This window comes from Pelophylax lessonae (genome assembly GCF_965119305.1).
Source record: "Pelophylax lessonae genome assembly, chromosome: 6".
NCBI classification, from domain to species: domain Eukaryota; kingdom Metazoa; phylum Chordata; class Amphibia; order Anura; family Ranidae; genus Pelophylax; species Pelophylax lessonae.
This window is the reverse complement of record NC_138773.1, coordinates 107,566,267-107,582,589: the sequence shown is the minus strand read 5'-3', so window position 1 is coordinate 107,582,589 and position 16,323 is coordinate 107,566,267. Positions and strand designations below refer to the sequence as shown.

At 39.5% G+C, this 16,323-nt stretch overlaps 1 protein-coding gene across 2 annotated transcripts in view; it reads left to right on the top strand.

Moving 5' to 3' along the window:
• CYTH3 (cytohesin 3) overlaps window positions 1-16,323 on the top strand; it is a 291,259-nt gene that overhangs the window by 209,006 nt on the left and 65,930 nt on the right. The window contains exon 9 of one of the 2 annotated variants that reach the window (XM_082261091.1): window positions 4,205-4,317. In XM_082261091.1, coding sequence (XP_082117217.1) covers window positions 4,205-4,317 — 113 coding nt within the window. The remainder of the gene's footprint in view (window positions 1-4,204; window positions 4,318-16,323) is intronic. The other variant, XM_082261090.1, reaches the window with a different exon arrangement.

Below are 16,323 nucleotides of genomic sequence, written 5' to 3'. Positions count from 1 at the left end.
CAAATGTTCGACTTACCTTTGTATTATTTTTGGTCAGCATTGGCTTTCACCTTGGCACTCTCTCATGGATGCCATTTTTGGCAAGTCTCTTTCCTATTGTTGAATAATGAACACTGATTTACTTTTTCACATAGCACCAGGCAGATTTGGACAGCTTTTTTCCCTTTACAAATGAAATCATTATTTAAAAACGAATAAATCACAAACCACAGTGCAAATAAATGCAAATAAAATCAATAACCCATAAATGAAAAAAACAAGTGAAACCTCATACAAATTTCTGATACAAGCAAGTGCCAACTGAAAATGTATCTGCAATGGTGATATTGCTTTTGGTTTAGCTTTAGCTAGCGCTGATTTTTTGGTTTAATTACCGTATTTATCGACACAGGCGTATAACATGGACCTTAATTTTAAGAGGGAAGTTTCAGGAAAAAAACCTATATTTGAAATAAAGAACTTTGAAGCAAAATAAGGGTCAGTGCCCATCTGCAGCCTCACCATTGCCCATCAATGTAGCCTCACCAGTGCAGCCTGATCAGTGCCCATCTGCAGCCTTGCCATTGCAGTCTGATTAGTGCCCATCTGCAGCCTCACCATTGTTGCAGCCTGATCAGTGCTCATCTGCAGCCTCACCATTGTTGCAGCCTGATCAGTGCCCATCTGCAGCCTCACCATTGTTGCAGCCTGATCAGTTCCCATCTGCAGCCTCACCATTGTTGCAGCCTGATCAGTGCCCATCTCCAGCCTCACCATTGTTGCAGCCTGATCAGTGCCCATCTCCAGCCTCACCATTGTTGCAGCCTGATCAGTGCCCGCCTGCAAACTTATTATTGTTGCAGCCTGATCAGTGCCCGCCTGCAGCCTCCCCATTGTTGCCGACTGATCAGTGCCCGCCTGCAGCCTCACTATTGTTTCCGGCTGATCAGTGCCCGTCTGCAGCCTCACTATTGTTGCAGCCTGATCAGTGCTTGCTCATCTGTAGCCCCACCATTGTTGCGGCCTAATCAGTGCTCATCTGCTGCCCCACCATTGTTGCCGGCTGATTAGTGCCCACCTGCAGCCTCACGTCAGATTACACAGAGTGGGGAGCTCCCATTTACTTGATGGCCTCTCTGATACAAAGTCCCCCCTCCCAACTCCTATGATAGGCAAAACACTGGTCCAATGCAAGTCCAGGAGACGGGATTTCATATTAAAGCAGCCACCGAGTAAACAGGAGATCCTTGCTCTATGTAATCTGACGGCGCTCGTCACCCCCCCCCCCCCCCTCCCCTCTGACGCAGCCAAATGCAAATATCGGCGTAGAGCACACACACCCACTATTTGCACCCAATTTTCAGGGAGAAAAAGTGCGTGTTCTATGCGGATAAATATGGTATCTACAAACTGCATTTTGTATTTACTTGGGTTATCCTTGTGTAATAATAAATTATATTTGATTATCTGAATCATTTAAGTATGACAAATATGCAAAATTAAAAATCAGGACGGGGCAAATACTTTTTCACTTTTGTGTTTAAAGTTGTTTACGTAATGCTGGGTTGCAGGAGGTACAAAAAGGTGAGCTACACAGAGAGACAGACTGTCCTCCAGGATCTCATAGGAATAGTACATCCAACCCATCCACACATCCCTGAATTTATTCATTCAGTTTGCAACCATATGTTCCCAGTGTTCCAAAAGCAAAGAATCAGGCTGTTCGCCATGTTTAACAAATAAGGAGTGACACTATTATTATGTAACTTGATGGAAGAGGGTGTATCATGGAATAGGCACTGTAGATGAGTTTATGAGATAAGTCGGAGGGTTGTTTTATTAATTCAAGGAGTGATAGCCTCCCAGAAGTCCCTGATTTTAGGACATGACCACCAAATATAGAGGAAAGGTGCGCATCCCCTCCAGAACCAAGAATCGGCACCTGGGAATATCTGAGCCAGGCGGGAGTGAGTTCTGAACCATCTAATGAGGAACTTGTTGCGATCGACGATGTTGCAATCACTCATTAATCTCGTACCATTAAGTTGTGATTATGATGCAAGGCCTGCTGCTTCTTCAGCAGTCTAGCCAATTGATGGCCGAACGTATTCCCATGCTCATAGAAACGGTGAGCGTAAAACCATAATTTTATCCTTAGCCCTGTGCTCCAAACACTGTGACAGAGAACCACAAGGGAGCGTCTGCTGGATCAAAATCTCTCTTGTCCTTGAGCTCAGGAACATGGATCTTTTCCAGCAAATCCAAAACCACTTTTTGTTTCTCTAGAACCCTAGAGCCATGAGCGATCAGCTCCCCTCACTGCTTTATATTGTCTGGACACTTCCTCTGAGGAATTGTTTTAAAATAATTGCAGAGAGCGTGTAATAAGTGTTTTCGCTTCTTATTTAGAAAATTAAAATACTTTAGTGTGGATAGTTCGGGAACAAATTCACTTTAACAGGGTGTAATTTTGGTCTGCATATAAGCGGCTTTGCTGTTTTAAGAATGAGTGAAAATTGGTTCTGATAATTTGAGCAGATCATCCTTCTACTACAATATCCTGATTTTTATTTAAAACCCTTAGGTATGGCTTAATACTAGTGACACATAATTATTTTTGCTCTTTTTGTCAAATACTTTAGAAATGTAAGCCATTTTTGGGAATATTTTCTAATTGTGGTGGTTTTGCTTTACATTCTGATCCAAATTTGGATTAGAAATGTGCAGGACATTGATTTGTTTCACAGTTACTTTTTGTTTTTGCATTCCAGATGAATAACAAAATGGCCATACACTGAGATTTTTTTTGTATTTGATTGTATTTTTATAAATTAAGTTTAACGCCAGACAGATATTAAAACAATTACAGTTATGTATATCTATGTACGTTGCAAGGATTTTAACTTTTTTTTTTTTTTCTGCTGTGTGTTTGATTATGGTAATGTGAAAAAGGGAATCTGAATGGGAGCAGCTTTTTCATGATTAATCTGCAGATGCACTTGGAGTGTTCTAATGAGGAAATTTGCAGTGTCTGCATCCCTTTAGAAGTAATTAACTCTTTGGGAATATCTTGCTAATAATCAGTGAGCCTATAATACAAGCAGGAAATTTACATTTTTGGGGACGTTCTGTACAGAAGGCCTCCTGGTTGTCATATTACATTGAACTTTACAGTGAATTAAGACTCAGATCGAAAAGGAAAGGTCATTTTTATTAACCTTAAATTACAATATGGCTCATGTAGCAATTGTATATACTTTATATATTTTTTATTTGCTGCTTTTTTCCCATGGAAGTGGCGCTGCCTTTAATCGGACACTATTAGTGGTTGGTGGCTTTGATCAGTTTAGTCATTTGGAATTGAAAGCTGGTTTACAAGTGCCCAAGTGTATGGCCAGCTAATCCTACATATAGCATTTTTCTGGTAATTCAACCACCTTTACCCAGCAATTGCAGTATGTACTGTAGCTATAGAATGAATAGGGGCAACCTAACACCATAGTTTATGTAGTTAGAACTATATGGCATAGATGATGGTAGGTTGCTTTAATCCAGTCATTCTCAACCGGAGTTCTGTGAAACCCTATGATTTTTCTTGAGCTGTGGCTGATCTCCCATCTGATGGTGCCTGCATAGTTTTGGGTCCCATGCTACTTGGCAGATCCAGCAGCATGGTTGGCCCCAACAATCTGTTTAGTTGCCTGTAAAGGGCATTTCCCCATGACCCCTGAGGAATTAATCTAAGCAGGAGTTCCCTGAGATCTGAAAATTTTTTAAGGGTTCCTCTGAGGTTAAAAGGTTGAGAATGGCTGCATTGTTACATTCTTCGATTGAAAACTTGTTGAAAATGTTTTGGAATTGCTAGAAAGTACGTTGTAGGGCCAGTGTTAGGCTGACCATACACTTTACAATCTGATTTTACAATCTCCTTTAGATATACCATCAATTATGTAGTGCACGGGCTGTCTAAATTGATGCTAATTTGATGCTAACTGAATGTTCTTGTTTGGGTTCGTCCTTATAATATAGTTTGAGTAAATATAAAGGATAATGTAGAAAGATTGTGCAATCACATTGTATCCTGTATGTCTGGCTTTAGTGTTGACCCTCAGTTGATATGGTTGCTATTGGCAACATCTTCATTTCTTATTGTTGTAATTGTTCAAAATTGATATTGTTACTTTTGCATTTTTGAACTATTAAAAAATTACTTTTTTTTCTACAGAATTTGTATGAAAGTATTAAGAATGAACCCTTTAAAATCCCAGAAGATGATGGAAATGACTTGACGCACACATTCTTCAACCCTGATCGAGAGGGCTGGCTCCTAAAATTAGGTCAGTTGAATGACTGTGTGTGGGCTGATTTTTCTGTTGCATTTTAGTCTACCGTTACTTGAAAACTACCTTTTTTAGGTTTTTTGTTTTTTTTTTTCCCTAAAGGATGTCATGTAGTGGGCATGTTCCTAAATGGCTGTTTTTAGTTTGTTTCTATGAAAGTAAAAATGTACTTGTAACTCCCTTCTTTTGAAAGCCTCTTTCAGGTGGAGGTACACTGAATAAGTGTATCCAATATGTAGATTAAAGTGAATGTGCAAATTATACAAATATATTTTAAAATCATTTATTTTATTATATCTAATATGATGTATTATCACTATTTTTTTATTTATTTTTTTTGTAGCAATACACTTCCAGCTTTATTTTCCTTTCATTGAGTTTAAAAATGAAAGAAACACTGTACTTGCATTTGCAGTTGTTCTGCTAGTGGATTTTGCACGTGTTTACTCTTTTATAAAGGAAGCAGCAGCTCATTTAAAATGTTGAATTATATGTTTCAGACATGTTCTTTCCTCACTAGAAGCTTGCCCTCAATCTGGAGATTGTTGAGTTAATTGAAGCAAATATAGAGGCAGGCGATTCATGCATTGCTAAGCTGCTCGATAATTATCTCAGCTCATTACATTCCAAGCCACAGTAACAGAGCTCAGCAATTTGACTTGCAACAGCATAGTCCAACATCACCAACTCACACTATAGCAAGTGAGTCTTGAGAGCACCATCTATTTACTGCTCACAATGCAACACCTTAGCTTCGGGTTCAGAACGAGTTTTTATTACATTTTTTTGAACATTAACTTTCTAAGATTACACCACGGATAAAGTGTGGTTTGTAGTTAAAGCTTTTTTAAGTGATGTGCAGTAAAGATTAAATACATTGAACAGTTAAAAACGTCAGTCTTGATCGTCATGTGTGATGGTGATGGTGAGGTATCTGAAATGGTGAGGACTTTTTCTCTAAATTGAACCCTTGGCATTTTTGGAGCGGTACTGGACAACCTCTATTTACAAATGTAATCATCAGCTCATAATTTTCTAGTTCATCTTCCCTGATGACACCCTTAACCCAAGAGAAGATCCTACTTACCTACTTGGACAGAAAGTAAAGGATTAAAAACATTCTGCCCTATTACATCTTGTTTTACTGCCTCTGTAGACATGTGCTTGTTTTACCACAGAGAGTAGCACTCATGCAGCAGGTTAGCTATGGACTTACCTTCTAGGGGAGAAAGAGTGAAGAGGGTCTAAGAACAGTGTTTGGACTGTACTTAATAGAAACACTTTAGGAGGCTGCCTGAACTTGCACATTATGTGTAGTTTCCCTGCTTTTTCATGGGCCCCAGTGCTGTGATTAGGTATGGTCTCATACATGTTGGGATCCTAGTCCCAACCCACCTGAGCAATCCTGCCAGGAAGTCGTCACTGCACAGCACCAATCATAGGCTGTAAAGCATTTCCTGGCCCGCAGTTTCACATACAATACACACGCTCTGACTAGGCTGCTTATGATTGGCAGTGGGCAGTGATGGCTTCCTGGCGCGATTGCTCAGGTGGGTTGGGACTAGGAACCCAACACGCCTGAGCTCATCACTAGCTGTGATTCTTGGGCAAGTTTTTGGTGAAAAAATATATTCAGCATGTCAATGAGTAAAGTGTTGGGTAGAAAAAAAAAGCATGTTTGTCTTCTGGACCTTTTGGAGGTAGGATATAATCATATGCACAAACCTGCTGGTAGGGGTTGTTTCCCTTTTATTTTCATACTTTTGTCACATGTATAGAACAATTGTGTTAAGTAACAATATATATAAATAATATGAAACAATTGAGTTAAAGCCCAACTGAATCATTCAGTTTAAATCTGCTAAATACATGAGGCATTCAGGGGCATCAAAATAGGAGGTGTTCAATGTACTATTTGTTTTCTTTCTAAACCAGTCAGAGCCCAAGTGAAAAAAAAGAAAAACCTGTCCCCTGCCAGCAGCTGCATAGTGGAACCCTTGCTCTCAGTGTGGAAGCAGTGATCACATTGCAGAGATCTGACATAGGTTTCAAATACAGACCTTATAGGTCTGTAATCAGCAAAGCTCATGTCCTTGCTGATTAGAAAGGTCTGGCTCGAACTCAGTATGGGGGCATGTCGGACCTCTGTAAAGACATCATTGCTTCCCTACAGAGAGCAAGTGTCCTACTCTACAGCGTGCTGGCAGGACACAGACTTTTGAATCCACCTGCTGCTAGTTTTTGAAGAAAAAAATTGTGCACATTTTTTTTTTTTTTTAAAAGGACTAAGGTATTAAGTTAAACTGAAAGTTCAGTTTGACGTTTGAGTATAAGAGTGATGATTAAGACTCTAAGATATATGCCCTACCTATGGCAGTACATTCGGTGTGTTTCATAAGACCATCAGCCTTACTGTAAACAGTTCAAGGGGAAAACCGAAGTTACAAATTCACCATGCTGTGACTGCTGCACTTTCATTCTTTGCAATTTATACCTCATAAGGCAGCATATCTATATGAATGGGTATTTTATTTAGGGTAGCCTGATTGTGTAAATAATTCTGTGTTTGAGCATGATGAGGGTGCAGATAAAGAGCAGTCTGGCTTTGTTTTCCTAGTCTTCATGGCCATTGGATGAAGAAGCAAAAAACAAGTGCTTGTATTCATCCTGCTTTAGTCTGCCATTCATAATGTCCTCCCAGCAAGAGCCAACCTGGAGAAATGATGCATCTCAGTGCCTGGCCGTAGCCTGAATGCTGTATGCAATGCTCTGGTCAACGTAAGCCGAGGAGAATTCCGAGCAGTTTAGCTCAGGACACACTTTCAAAATATATGTCTTGGGGAAAACTGAAAAATACCTGTTTATTAGTTAGAAATCCAGTGAGCTCCTAACTTCCTGTTTGAGCTGACAGCTATTTTTTTCTGTTTATGACCTGTGCACCAGCATATCCTCTCTAATATTGGTCTCTATATTGGACTAGATATGGGTTTGTGAAAAGTCACTTATGCTTCTGTTAAAGAGTGTATTTTGTAGGTTTATGTATACCTCTATACCATGTAGGCAAAAGAGATGGTTGTGTGCATGTCATTCATAGCCATATTGTGCAACAGCTGTTCTCATCTGACTGTCATAGATGCAAGCAGTATCTTTATAGTCCACTGACTAAAAAGGTACAGGGGGCCCCACACCTTTGCTTTAATCTAGCCAAATATGCAAATATTTCTCCATCCATTTAAAGGTTGTTTAAAGTTGGATAAATCTCCTTGGTATCTCCTTGAAGATGATCATTGTTAGGGCTTGTTTATACTTGACTACATTTCAGATGCCTAACAAATGCTCCTATAGCGTTAGTATGGGCGTTAGACTCACGTTAATGAGCTTTAGTATGGGCATTAGACTGGCATTTTACAAGATTTAATGATGAGTTAAAATGCTTCTCAAACACCCTATGTGCAGTTTTGAAGCATTTGATGAGCATTAGTTCAATGTTATAACTGCTCCACAATGGAAAGTTACATTACAGGACATAATTTTAACACCCTGCAACTGTGCTGCAAACACCCACCAGAGCAATTGCGAAGTGTTACCATAGACTTGAATGGGAGGCATTAAAAGGCTTCAAACGCCTCCTGACTCGATAGGAGGCTTCAATTTTGAAGCAACGCAACACCACGCTAAAGCTTTGTATTTTGATAATGTGAACAGCACTATGTGCTGTCCGTTGTGTTATTTGCATAGAAGTTTGAGGGGTGTTTTTAACGCCTCTTAAACACCTGCTTTTAATGTTAGTGTGAACTTAGTCTGTTCAGACCTGGCTTGGCACTCAACTGCACTATCAAGTGATTATGTTCATTGGTATCAGGGAAGATGTTGTGGAAATAGTTCCTATACCTGGATATTCTATGATAATACCTTGAGTGATTTCCTTTCTATAATATGTTTGAGGCATTTTGTTGTACCTGTGCTTCAATACTTACAAACACCCCTAGAGGATATTGTAGGTCAGGGCTTTTTAGCGTTTTGCTTCCTATCTGATTAGGTAGGTGACATTGGGTATGGTGTCATCATGGAAGATTCCTAAATAAAATAAATCACCAGTAAATTTTGTTTCTATGTTTTACAGTTTTTTTTTTTTTTTACATTATTTTCTAGTTAAAATACTTCACCTGACAGCTACAAATTGTTCTTTTTTTCCTAACAACCCCCCTCCCCTTCCCTTTCAAATGAATACCAGTCTTTTACTGACACCAATTTTCTCCGTGACCGCTGACAGACTTGCTTATCACCTAATGCTTTGTGATTGGGTCTTCTAACTAACAGGAAAGACAATTGATGGGCAGTTGGCTAAACAAATCACAAATGAGAGATGTCTGTGAAATGCACTATAGAAACAGTTGTTAAGTTAGTAGTTGCACCTGTTTTGTGAGACTTTTGACTTGAAAGCACCAGAAAGCTTTCCCTTCGCTTTTTTTTTTTCGTAAGATTAATAGTTTTTTCCTTCGGCATGTGTCGTGTTTATTCTTTTTTTTTTTTTTTTTAATCAGAAAAAAAACATTAATTGGAATACCCAACAGCCATGCCAAATACAAGTATTTTTCCTTCTTTTTACTTGGTGATTAATCAAAGGCCACAAGTCTTAACCCAAATTTTTGAGCAGGTATCTGTGTCCCACATAAACCTGTAATGCACAATGCTTATAACAGTGGGAATGTAATGTTCATATTAAATGTACTCTGTAAGGATTAATATCTGACTAAGCTCAGCTCTGCACATGACCAGATCATTTTTTAAAACTTTTTTTTTTATTCATGCATTTGCTGAGATGGCAGGTTTTGAAATTGTTTCCATAGTTCTTGTGATATCTTTTGAGCTAGTAATTATTATGGGTCTACTGCACTGTATAATCAACATTGGTTAATTATTTTAAATGAAACTTGGTAAGAGAAAGTTTGGAGGTTGCGAGTGCTAGCCTCTACTTCTGAAATGTCTTGTTACTGATTGCCATGTTGATCATGTTTCTTCAGATTTTAATACTATCCTGGCACAAGTGTGCAGATTAGGACTTCTGGTCTCCTTTTGATTGTGCTGATCTACATAGAGTTGTAAAGTCAGAAGGTTTTTTATCTTAACTCATTCTGTGCATTAGGATAAAAAGCCTTCTGTGTGAAGCAACCTCCCCAGCACCTCCTTATTCTTACCTCAGCCTCCTCTCTGTCCAGCGATGTCCACGAGTCCCTCGGCCCTCTAGGACTCTCCCTCCTGATTGCCTGAGACACAGCTGCGGCGCAATTGGCTCCAATGGCTGTCAATCAAAGTCAGCCAATCAGGAGAGAGAGGGGGCAGAGCAAAACCACAGCTCCGTGTCTGAATGGACACACAGGGCTGCAGTTCAGTTCGGGTGTCCCCATAGAAAGCTGCTTGCTGTGGAGGCACTTGACAGGAGGGAGGGGCTAGGAGCAGCAACAAGGGACCTGAGAAAAAGAGGAATCGGGCTGCCCTGTGCAAAACTTATGGGTTACAACCTGAATTGCCTGGTGCACTAATATTTGCAGAAGGCAAAGGGCACTCAGACATTTCAGTGGAGGTTTCTGAAGATTTTTCACCACCAGCATTATGTGAAGTGAATTCTTCTTCTTCTCACCACATGCTGGCTAAGTTGGACTTGATTGAGACAGTGGGGTTGGTTTACTTAAACCAGAGAGTGCAAAATTTGGTGCAGCTGAGCTGTGCATGGTAGCCAATTGGCTTCAAACTTAACTGTGTTCTATTAAGCTTTGACAAAAAAAAAAACTGGAAGCTGATTGGTTTCTGTGTAGAGCTGTTCCAGATTTTGCACTCTCTAGCTGCTGTGTCCTTAACAACCAATGGGTCATCAGCAGTCAGCGGGGTTCCCTACTGACAGCTGAATGTAAAACAAGGAATTGCTGGCAAGGAAAAAATAAGAAAGGAAACAGCGCGGATACCCTGCCCCAATCTATACCAGGCCATTTTTTTCTCTGTAAGAAACTGTAAATAGCTGGTTGCTATGAAGTAGGAAGCCGCCGCATCCTTAACAACCGATGAGTCGTCAGCTGTCAGTGGGGTTTCCCGGTGAAAGCTGAATGTAAAAAAAAAAAAAAAAGGATTGCCGACAAAGAAAATAAAAATGTTGTGGGTCCCCAAACAAAATCCATACCAGACCCCTATCCAAGCATACAGCCTGGCAGGACATGAAAGTGGGGGGCCGAGTGAGCGCCCCCCCTGATCCATATCAGGCCATATGCTCCTAACATGGGGGGGTGCTTTGGGGCAGGAGGGGGCTCTGCCCCCCCAAGCACCCTGTCCCAATGGGGACACGGGCCCCTTTCCACAACCCTGGCCGGTGGTTTTGGGGGTCTCCCCTCAAAATCCATACTAGACCCGATTTGGGGGGTAGACCCCACGCTGTTTTTCTCTTATTTTTTATTTGCCAGCAATTCTTTTTTGACATTCAGCTGTCAGCAGGGAACTCATCGATTGTTAAGGATGTGGCAGCCACCCACTCCCAGCATTTAACAGTTTCTAAAGGAGGAATAACAAACTCAAAACGCATGAAAACCTGGTTAAAAAATGCAAATTGTGACAGAAAACCTCATCAACTGCAGCCCCAGAGATGTGAACCTAGCCTAGGTAAAAATCTTATGGAGAAAAAATTTGCAGTGATGTAAGCTCTAAATTGTCCCAATGGAGAATGAAGGTGCCTCAGTCATGACAAGGTAATAGTCCTAAGACAAACAAACAATGAAGGAATGATCTGGACTCATTCAGCAGAATTGGAAGATCTGATTGAATGCACCAGGAAATGTGTGCTAGACTATGTTGTATGCTATACTGTGGGACCAATCTTGAAATGTTTAGGGGAGTCTTACATTACAGAGCAATCTCTCTACCTAATAATAGCAACACAGTTTCAGTTCACAATTCTGCTACCCCTAGGTTGAAAATGCCTGCACTGCTTTGAATCAGTCACAAAGTGCCAGATATTTTTCTGTTTTACCATTTTAGAGACAATCCACAGCTTAATCCTCTTGCAAACTAATTTTATTATATGAGGTGTGTTTAGAAAGTAATCAGAATTATATTTTAAAAGTTATTTTATTGAAAAATATTACAATTGAACAATATCTCCTTCAAAGTATGCACCTTGTGAGTGTACACAACACCAACAATAGTGTCCTTTTAAAGACCCTTCTTCATCTTTGGAAATATGAAAAAGTTGCAAGGAGCCAAGTCGGGGCTGTAGGGTGAATGATGAAGCACCGTGATGTGTTTTTCAGCCAAAAACTCTGTGACAGCCAAAGCACTGTGACTCTGTGCAGTGTACTGATGAAGGATCCAAGCTGAGCCGATCTCATAACAGAAAAAAAAAACTTTGTCTCAAGTGTCCAAGAACTTCCAGGTAAAATCTTTGATTCACACTTTGACCAGTAGGTATAAATTCCTTATAGACAATTCCACGTGAATCAAAAAAAACAATGACCATTGTTTTGAATTTTGATTTACTCATTCAAGCTTTCTTGGGGCAAGGTGACGCGGGTGTGTGCCATTCTGAACTTGGTTTCTTTGTCTCGGGATAACACCCAGGATTCATCTCCTGCGATCACTCAACTCAAACAAAATCAGGCTCTCTTTCCAAACGGGCCAATAGGTCTTTTCAAACAAGTTGACCGTGTTCCTTTTGATCAGGTAACAAGTTCTTTGGAACTTTGAAAGTTTTGCACACGCTATTCTCATGGTAAAATCCAGAGTTTCCATTTCATGAACAATGGACAATGGTAATTCCGGTTTCCTCTGCAGTCATTCTGATAGTGAGCCGTTGGTCACAGTTGAGAACAGACCTCACTGCATCAACATTCTGTTCCTTTTTTTTTTTTTACAAACAGGGGCGTCCTGAACTTTGTCTTAAACACCTTCTCATCCTTCCTTTAAGGCCTTGTGCCATCGGTACACTTGCACAGCTTATTCATAAGCTTCCCTTACCATTTCCAAAGTTTCTGATGCACTTTTACTCAAATTCACACAAAATGTTATCGTGTACCACTGTTCTAAACTCCCTTGCATTTTTCTTAATAGGCGGCGCTCAAACAGGGTATCACAAAAGAGAATATCTCGAATCTAACAGGGCTGGAATGAAACTGAACAGTGTTCTAACGTATACCTGGCACCTCAGCCCAAGAGACCTTGGCCAGCTTCTCCCTTCACAGAGCCCTTCTCGAGCATAGAACGTTATTCTCATTATTTTCTGGACACACCTCGTAGTTTACCTTACCGTTATATACTAGAGAATGTATACACCCAATGGGTTTATCAAATTAGTTTGGAAGCAAAGAATGAGGGATCAGAGTTGGTTCACTGATGATTGATACGTTGTGAACTCATAAACTTTAGCCTCTCAAAGTTTGACATTGTCTGCAGAAATGCAGAGTCTAGAGATCATTCTAAAAAGCTGCAATGGCTGATCCCAACTTTACTGTCAAGGAGAACCATAATTCGCTTATTAAAGTAGCAATGGCCAGAATCTGCAAATAACTAACATGGACAATCACAAACTAGAAGAACTGATTGACCTTCTGATGGAGCTAAAGTTAGCAAAGGTATACTCCTCTGCCTCGACTAAGCAACTTGGAAATGGTCCTGTAAATCTGAAGTTATTAAAGCTGCCATTCAGCTTTTAAAAGAAATGGGCAGCACAGAGCACAAAATACAAATAGAAATATAATTGTATCCTTTCATTCTCATTTGTTCAGGTTCATTAGGCTAGAAATAATCCTAGCTTAATAGTTACATGATTAGGTTGAAAAAAATTCAACCAATAGTAAAAAAAAAAATATTAAAAAACAGTTAATTGAGAGGAAGGCAAAAACACCCTATAAAGCATGGTCCAGTTTGCTCAGATAGGGAAAAATTCCTTCCTGATCCCCTGAAGGCAATCAGGTATTTCCTGGATCAACAACCCCTGGTGTTATCACCTTGAAGTTTTAATATCCAGTTATTTTAGTACTTCACCTTAAGTGAACCCCGCTACCAACAGCAGAGGAATCAACACAAGGGACACATCCTTCTGACTGGAAATATACCTTGTGCTGATTTTTCTGTTTTTGATTTTGGCTGCACTTAGCCTTTAAGGTGAACAATATCTGTTAACAAGAGAGATGTTCAGCCTGCAACAACCTCCTCTGGTGATTAGAATACTTATGGTGGGGAGACAGAGCAATCCCATCTTTCAGTACCCAATTCACAACCCCAACCCCATATAAAATATGACGTCTGACAGTGGAAGAATGTAAGGAGCCTCAGAACAATGTAACCTTTTAGGCCAGTTGCAAATTGGTGTAATAATTTACTGATGTTAACTTGTAGACAGAAAGTTCATGAGTAAAAAAAACTGTTTAAATATCCGAATAATACTGAGTATAGGTGAGTAACGGTGCATAAGCTTATAGACGAGTAAAATTTTTCCTTATTGCCAATGTTGTTATATACTAATTTTTACTCACGTAAACATGCTTATAGATGAGTAAAACACATGTATGCAAGTAAATGGCTGCACTTAAATGTAAAAATGTCTATTTTTGTTTAACTTAGCGCTGTATTACTGATCTTTACTCAGCTGTGTGCATTGTTCTATAGACAACAATGCATCTCATTTCAAATCAGTAAAAATGCTGGGTTTTTTTTCTCCTGTGTGCAAGAGTCCTTCTAGATGCTTTACCGTTTTAGATCATTTTGTCGAAGATCGATATTTTCGGTCCCAGGAATCTTCTTGCACAGAAACTTGGGACTGTACCTGGTTCATCTGGAGTGTTTCAGCAGGAAATCTGTACGAACGTCAATGAAAACATCTACAACCCCTAGCAAATTAGTTCAATAATGGTGAATAAAGAAATAACTCACTCTTTTGTAAGAACACAGGAATTGGTCTAGCTTATCCCCTAATCTGTCAGGGGAGACCCTTTTCTACTTAAAGACCAAGAAGATATACAAAAAATAACTGGCCTATGATACATAAAACAGAGTTGGTATGATACAAAAAAAAACAAAACAAAAATAAATGGGCAGACTCGATGGACTGCTGTCTTTTTCTGCCATCACTTTTCTATGTTTCTGGAATGAAGGTGGCAAGGCACCTAAAAACTTTATTTGGCCCATTACTGAACTTGTGTTACTCTTGTCCCTTGGGGACTGATCGTTGCATTATCTGCACTTACAGTAAACTCCGATGTCCTGTGCTAAGGAGACATCACTTGTTGTAGCAAGTGGTTGGTTGATCAGTTGTGATCTTCCTTTCAGCTTGATAATATCTGGCCATGCTGCTCTGTCCTTATCCTTTTAACCTAATGTATCTAACTGCTAGTTTTAGCCTTTTTTATTTACCTTTCCATTCTCTCTAAACTCCAAATACCGTGTAGTGCATAAAGATGCTTTTCTGAAATGCTGCAGCTACCATGACGGTCACCAGCAGTTATTCCAAGTTTTTAAAGTTATAAAGATCATGCATTTTCCTCATTCTAATACCAAACCAAATCTCCTGCGCTCAAAAGTAATGTGATGGCGGTGGATGTTGTCTAGGATCTCCATGGCACCAGGTAAATGCACAGGCCTCGCTGCCCCCCCAGGGGTCGGGGGAAAACCCAATGGAAAGGTTGTAGGATAAAATAAAAAGAGGGCGCATATACCTTGCAGATTATGGATATAAAAAAAAAAGGGAAAATACTCACAATCGAGTCAATTATAATCTTTTATGATTGACTCGTTTGTGAGTATTTTTCTTTTTTTTTATATATATATATCTCAATAAACTTTACTTGGGTAATGTGCAAGGTTGGCAAGCCCTCTTTTAAATTTTTTCCTGCAGTATTTTCCTCATTCTGTTGCTTGAGCAAATACTGAACCTCTTGAATATGTCTGCATGTTTTATGCATTGGGTCACAGCTATGTGATTCCCCGTTTGACTATTTTCTTGTAATGAGCAGGTGTACCTAATAATTAGGCCATTGAGTGTATGCTGTTCTGTACCAAGATTTCCTTTGAAAATGGTACAGTATTTACATTGAAACATGTTTCTATGGTGCATTTGACTGAACTCATTCTTTTGATTGACTGTCTCAGTGGTTTCTCAAAGAGGAGGAGTCCTTTCAGCTGAACCTTGGAAATGGTTGTGCACAAATTATTATCTCCAATTTCAAAACAGAATTTAGCTGGAAAGAAAAGCAGTGACACTTCAAAAGGTTCTAGTGAATCATGAATATCATCAACAATTCCATCCTGTGTCACTAAGTTCTTTAGAAATGGTTACATTTTATATAATATTGTTTTAGCCCAAAAAATGCTCATTTTTTTGTCTGCAAGAGACTGCCATTAATGACCACTTTTACTTTAGTACTTGTAATCTTTGACCTATAACAGGCATATGTAGTCAAGGATGTCTGCATGTTTTTAGACTTTCAAGATCTGGAAACTTATTCTGGGTCATTTATTAAGAAGGTATTGAAGCCAATGGGCCAGTGTAACAGCCAGCCAAATTGCATTTTTACAAAGAGCAAGAGCTCAACAAGGTAATCCCCATATTTTATTCTAACGCTTCTTTTTGTAGATAGTTTAGGCGCAGTGGGAGGGGTTTTAATCCATTTAGCTGATTTTCAGTTAATCATTCCACTGATAAATGCAGTTGGGTTTGCCATGCAGCTGGCAACTAATAGCACCACATGTGCCGTAATTGTGAATTCATGTCTGTTTGCACAGATTTTCCAACAAAATCCTTGTATTCCACATTTCATGACCCAGATTTCACCTAATCCTTGCATATAAAGGCCAAATCAAGCCTTATGTCAACCCATATTAGTATTCTTAAGGCCCCTTTCACACATACGGACAATTTGTCAGTTTTTCATTCATCCATTGACGGATGAAAAACAGACATCAATGCATTCTTATGGAAAAATGGATGTAAATGGATGATCATTCATTTACATCCGTTTTCATCCGC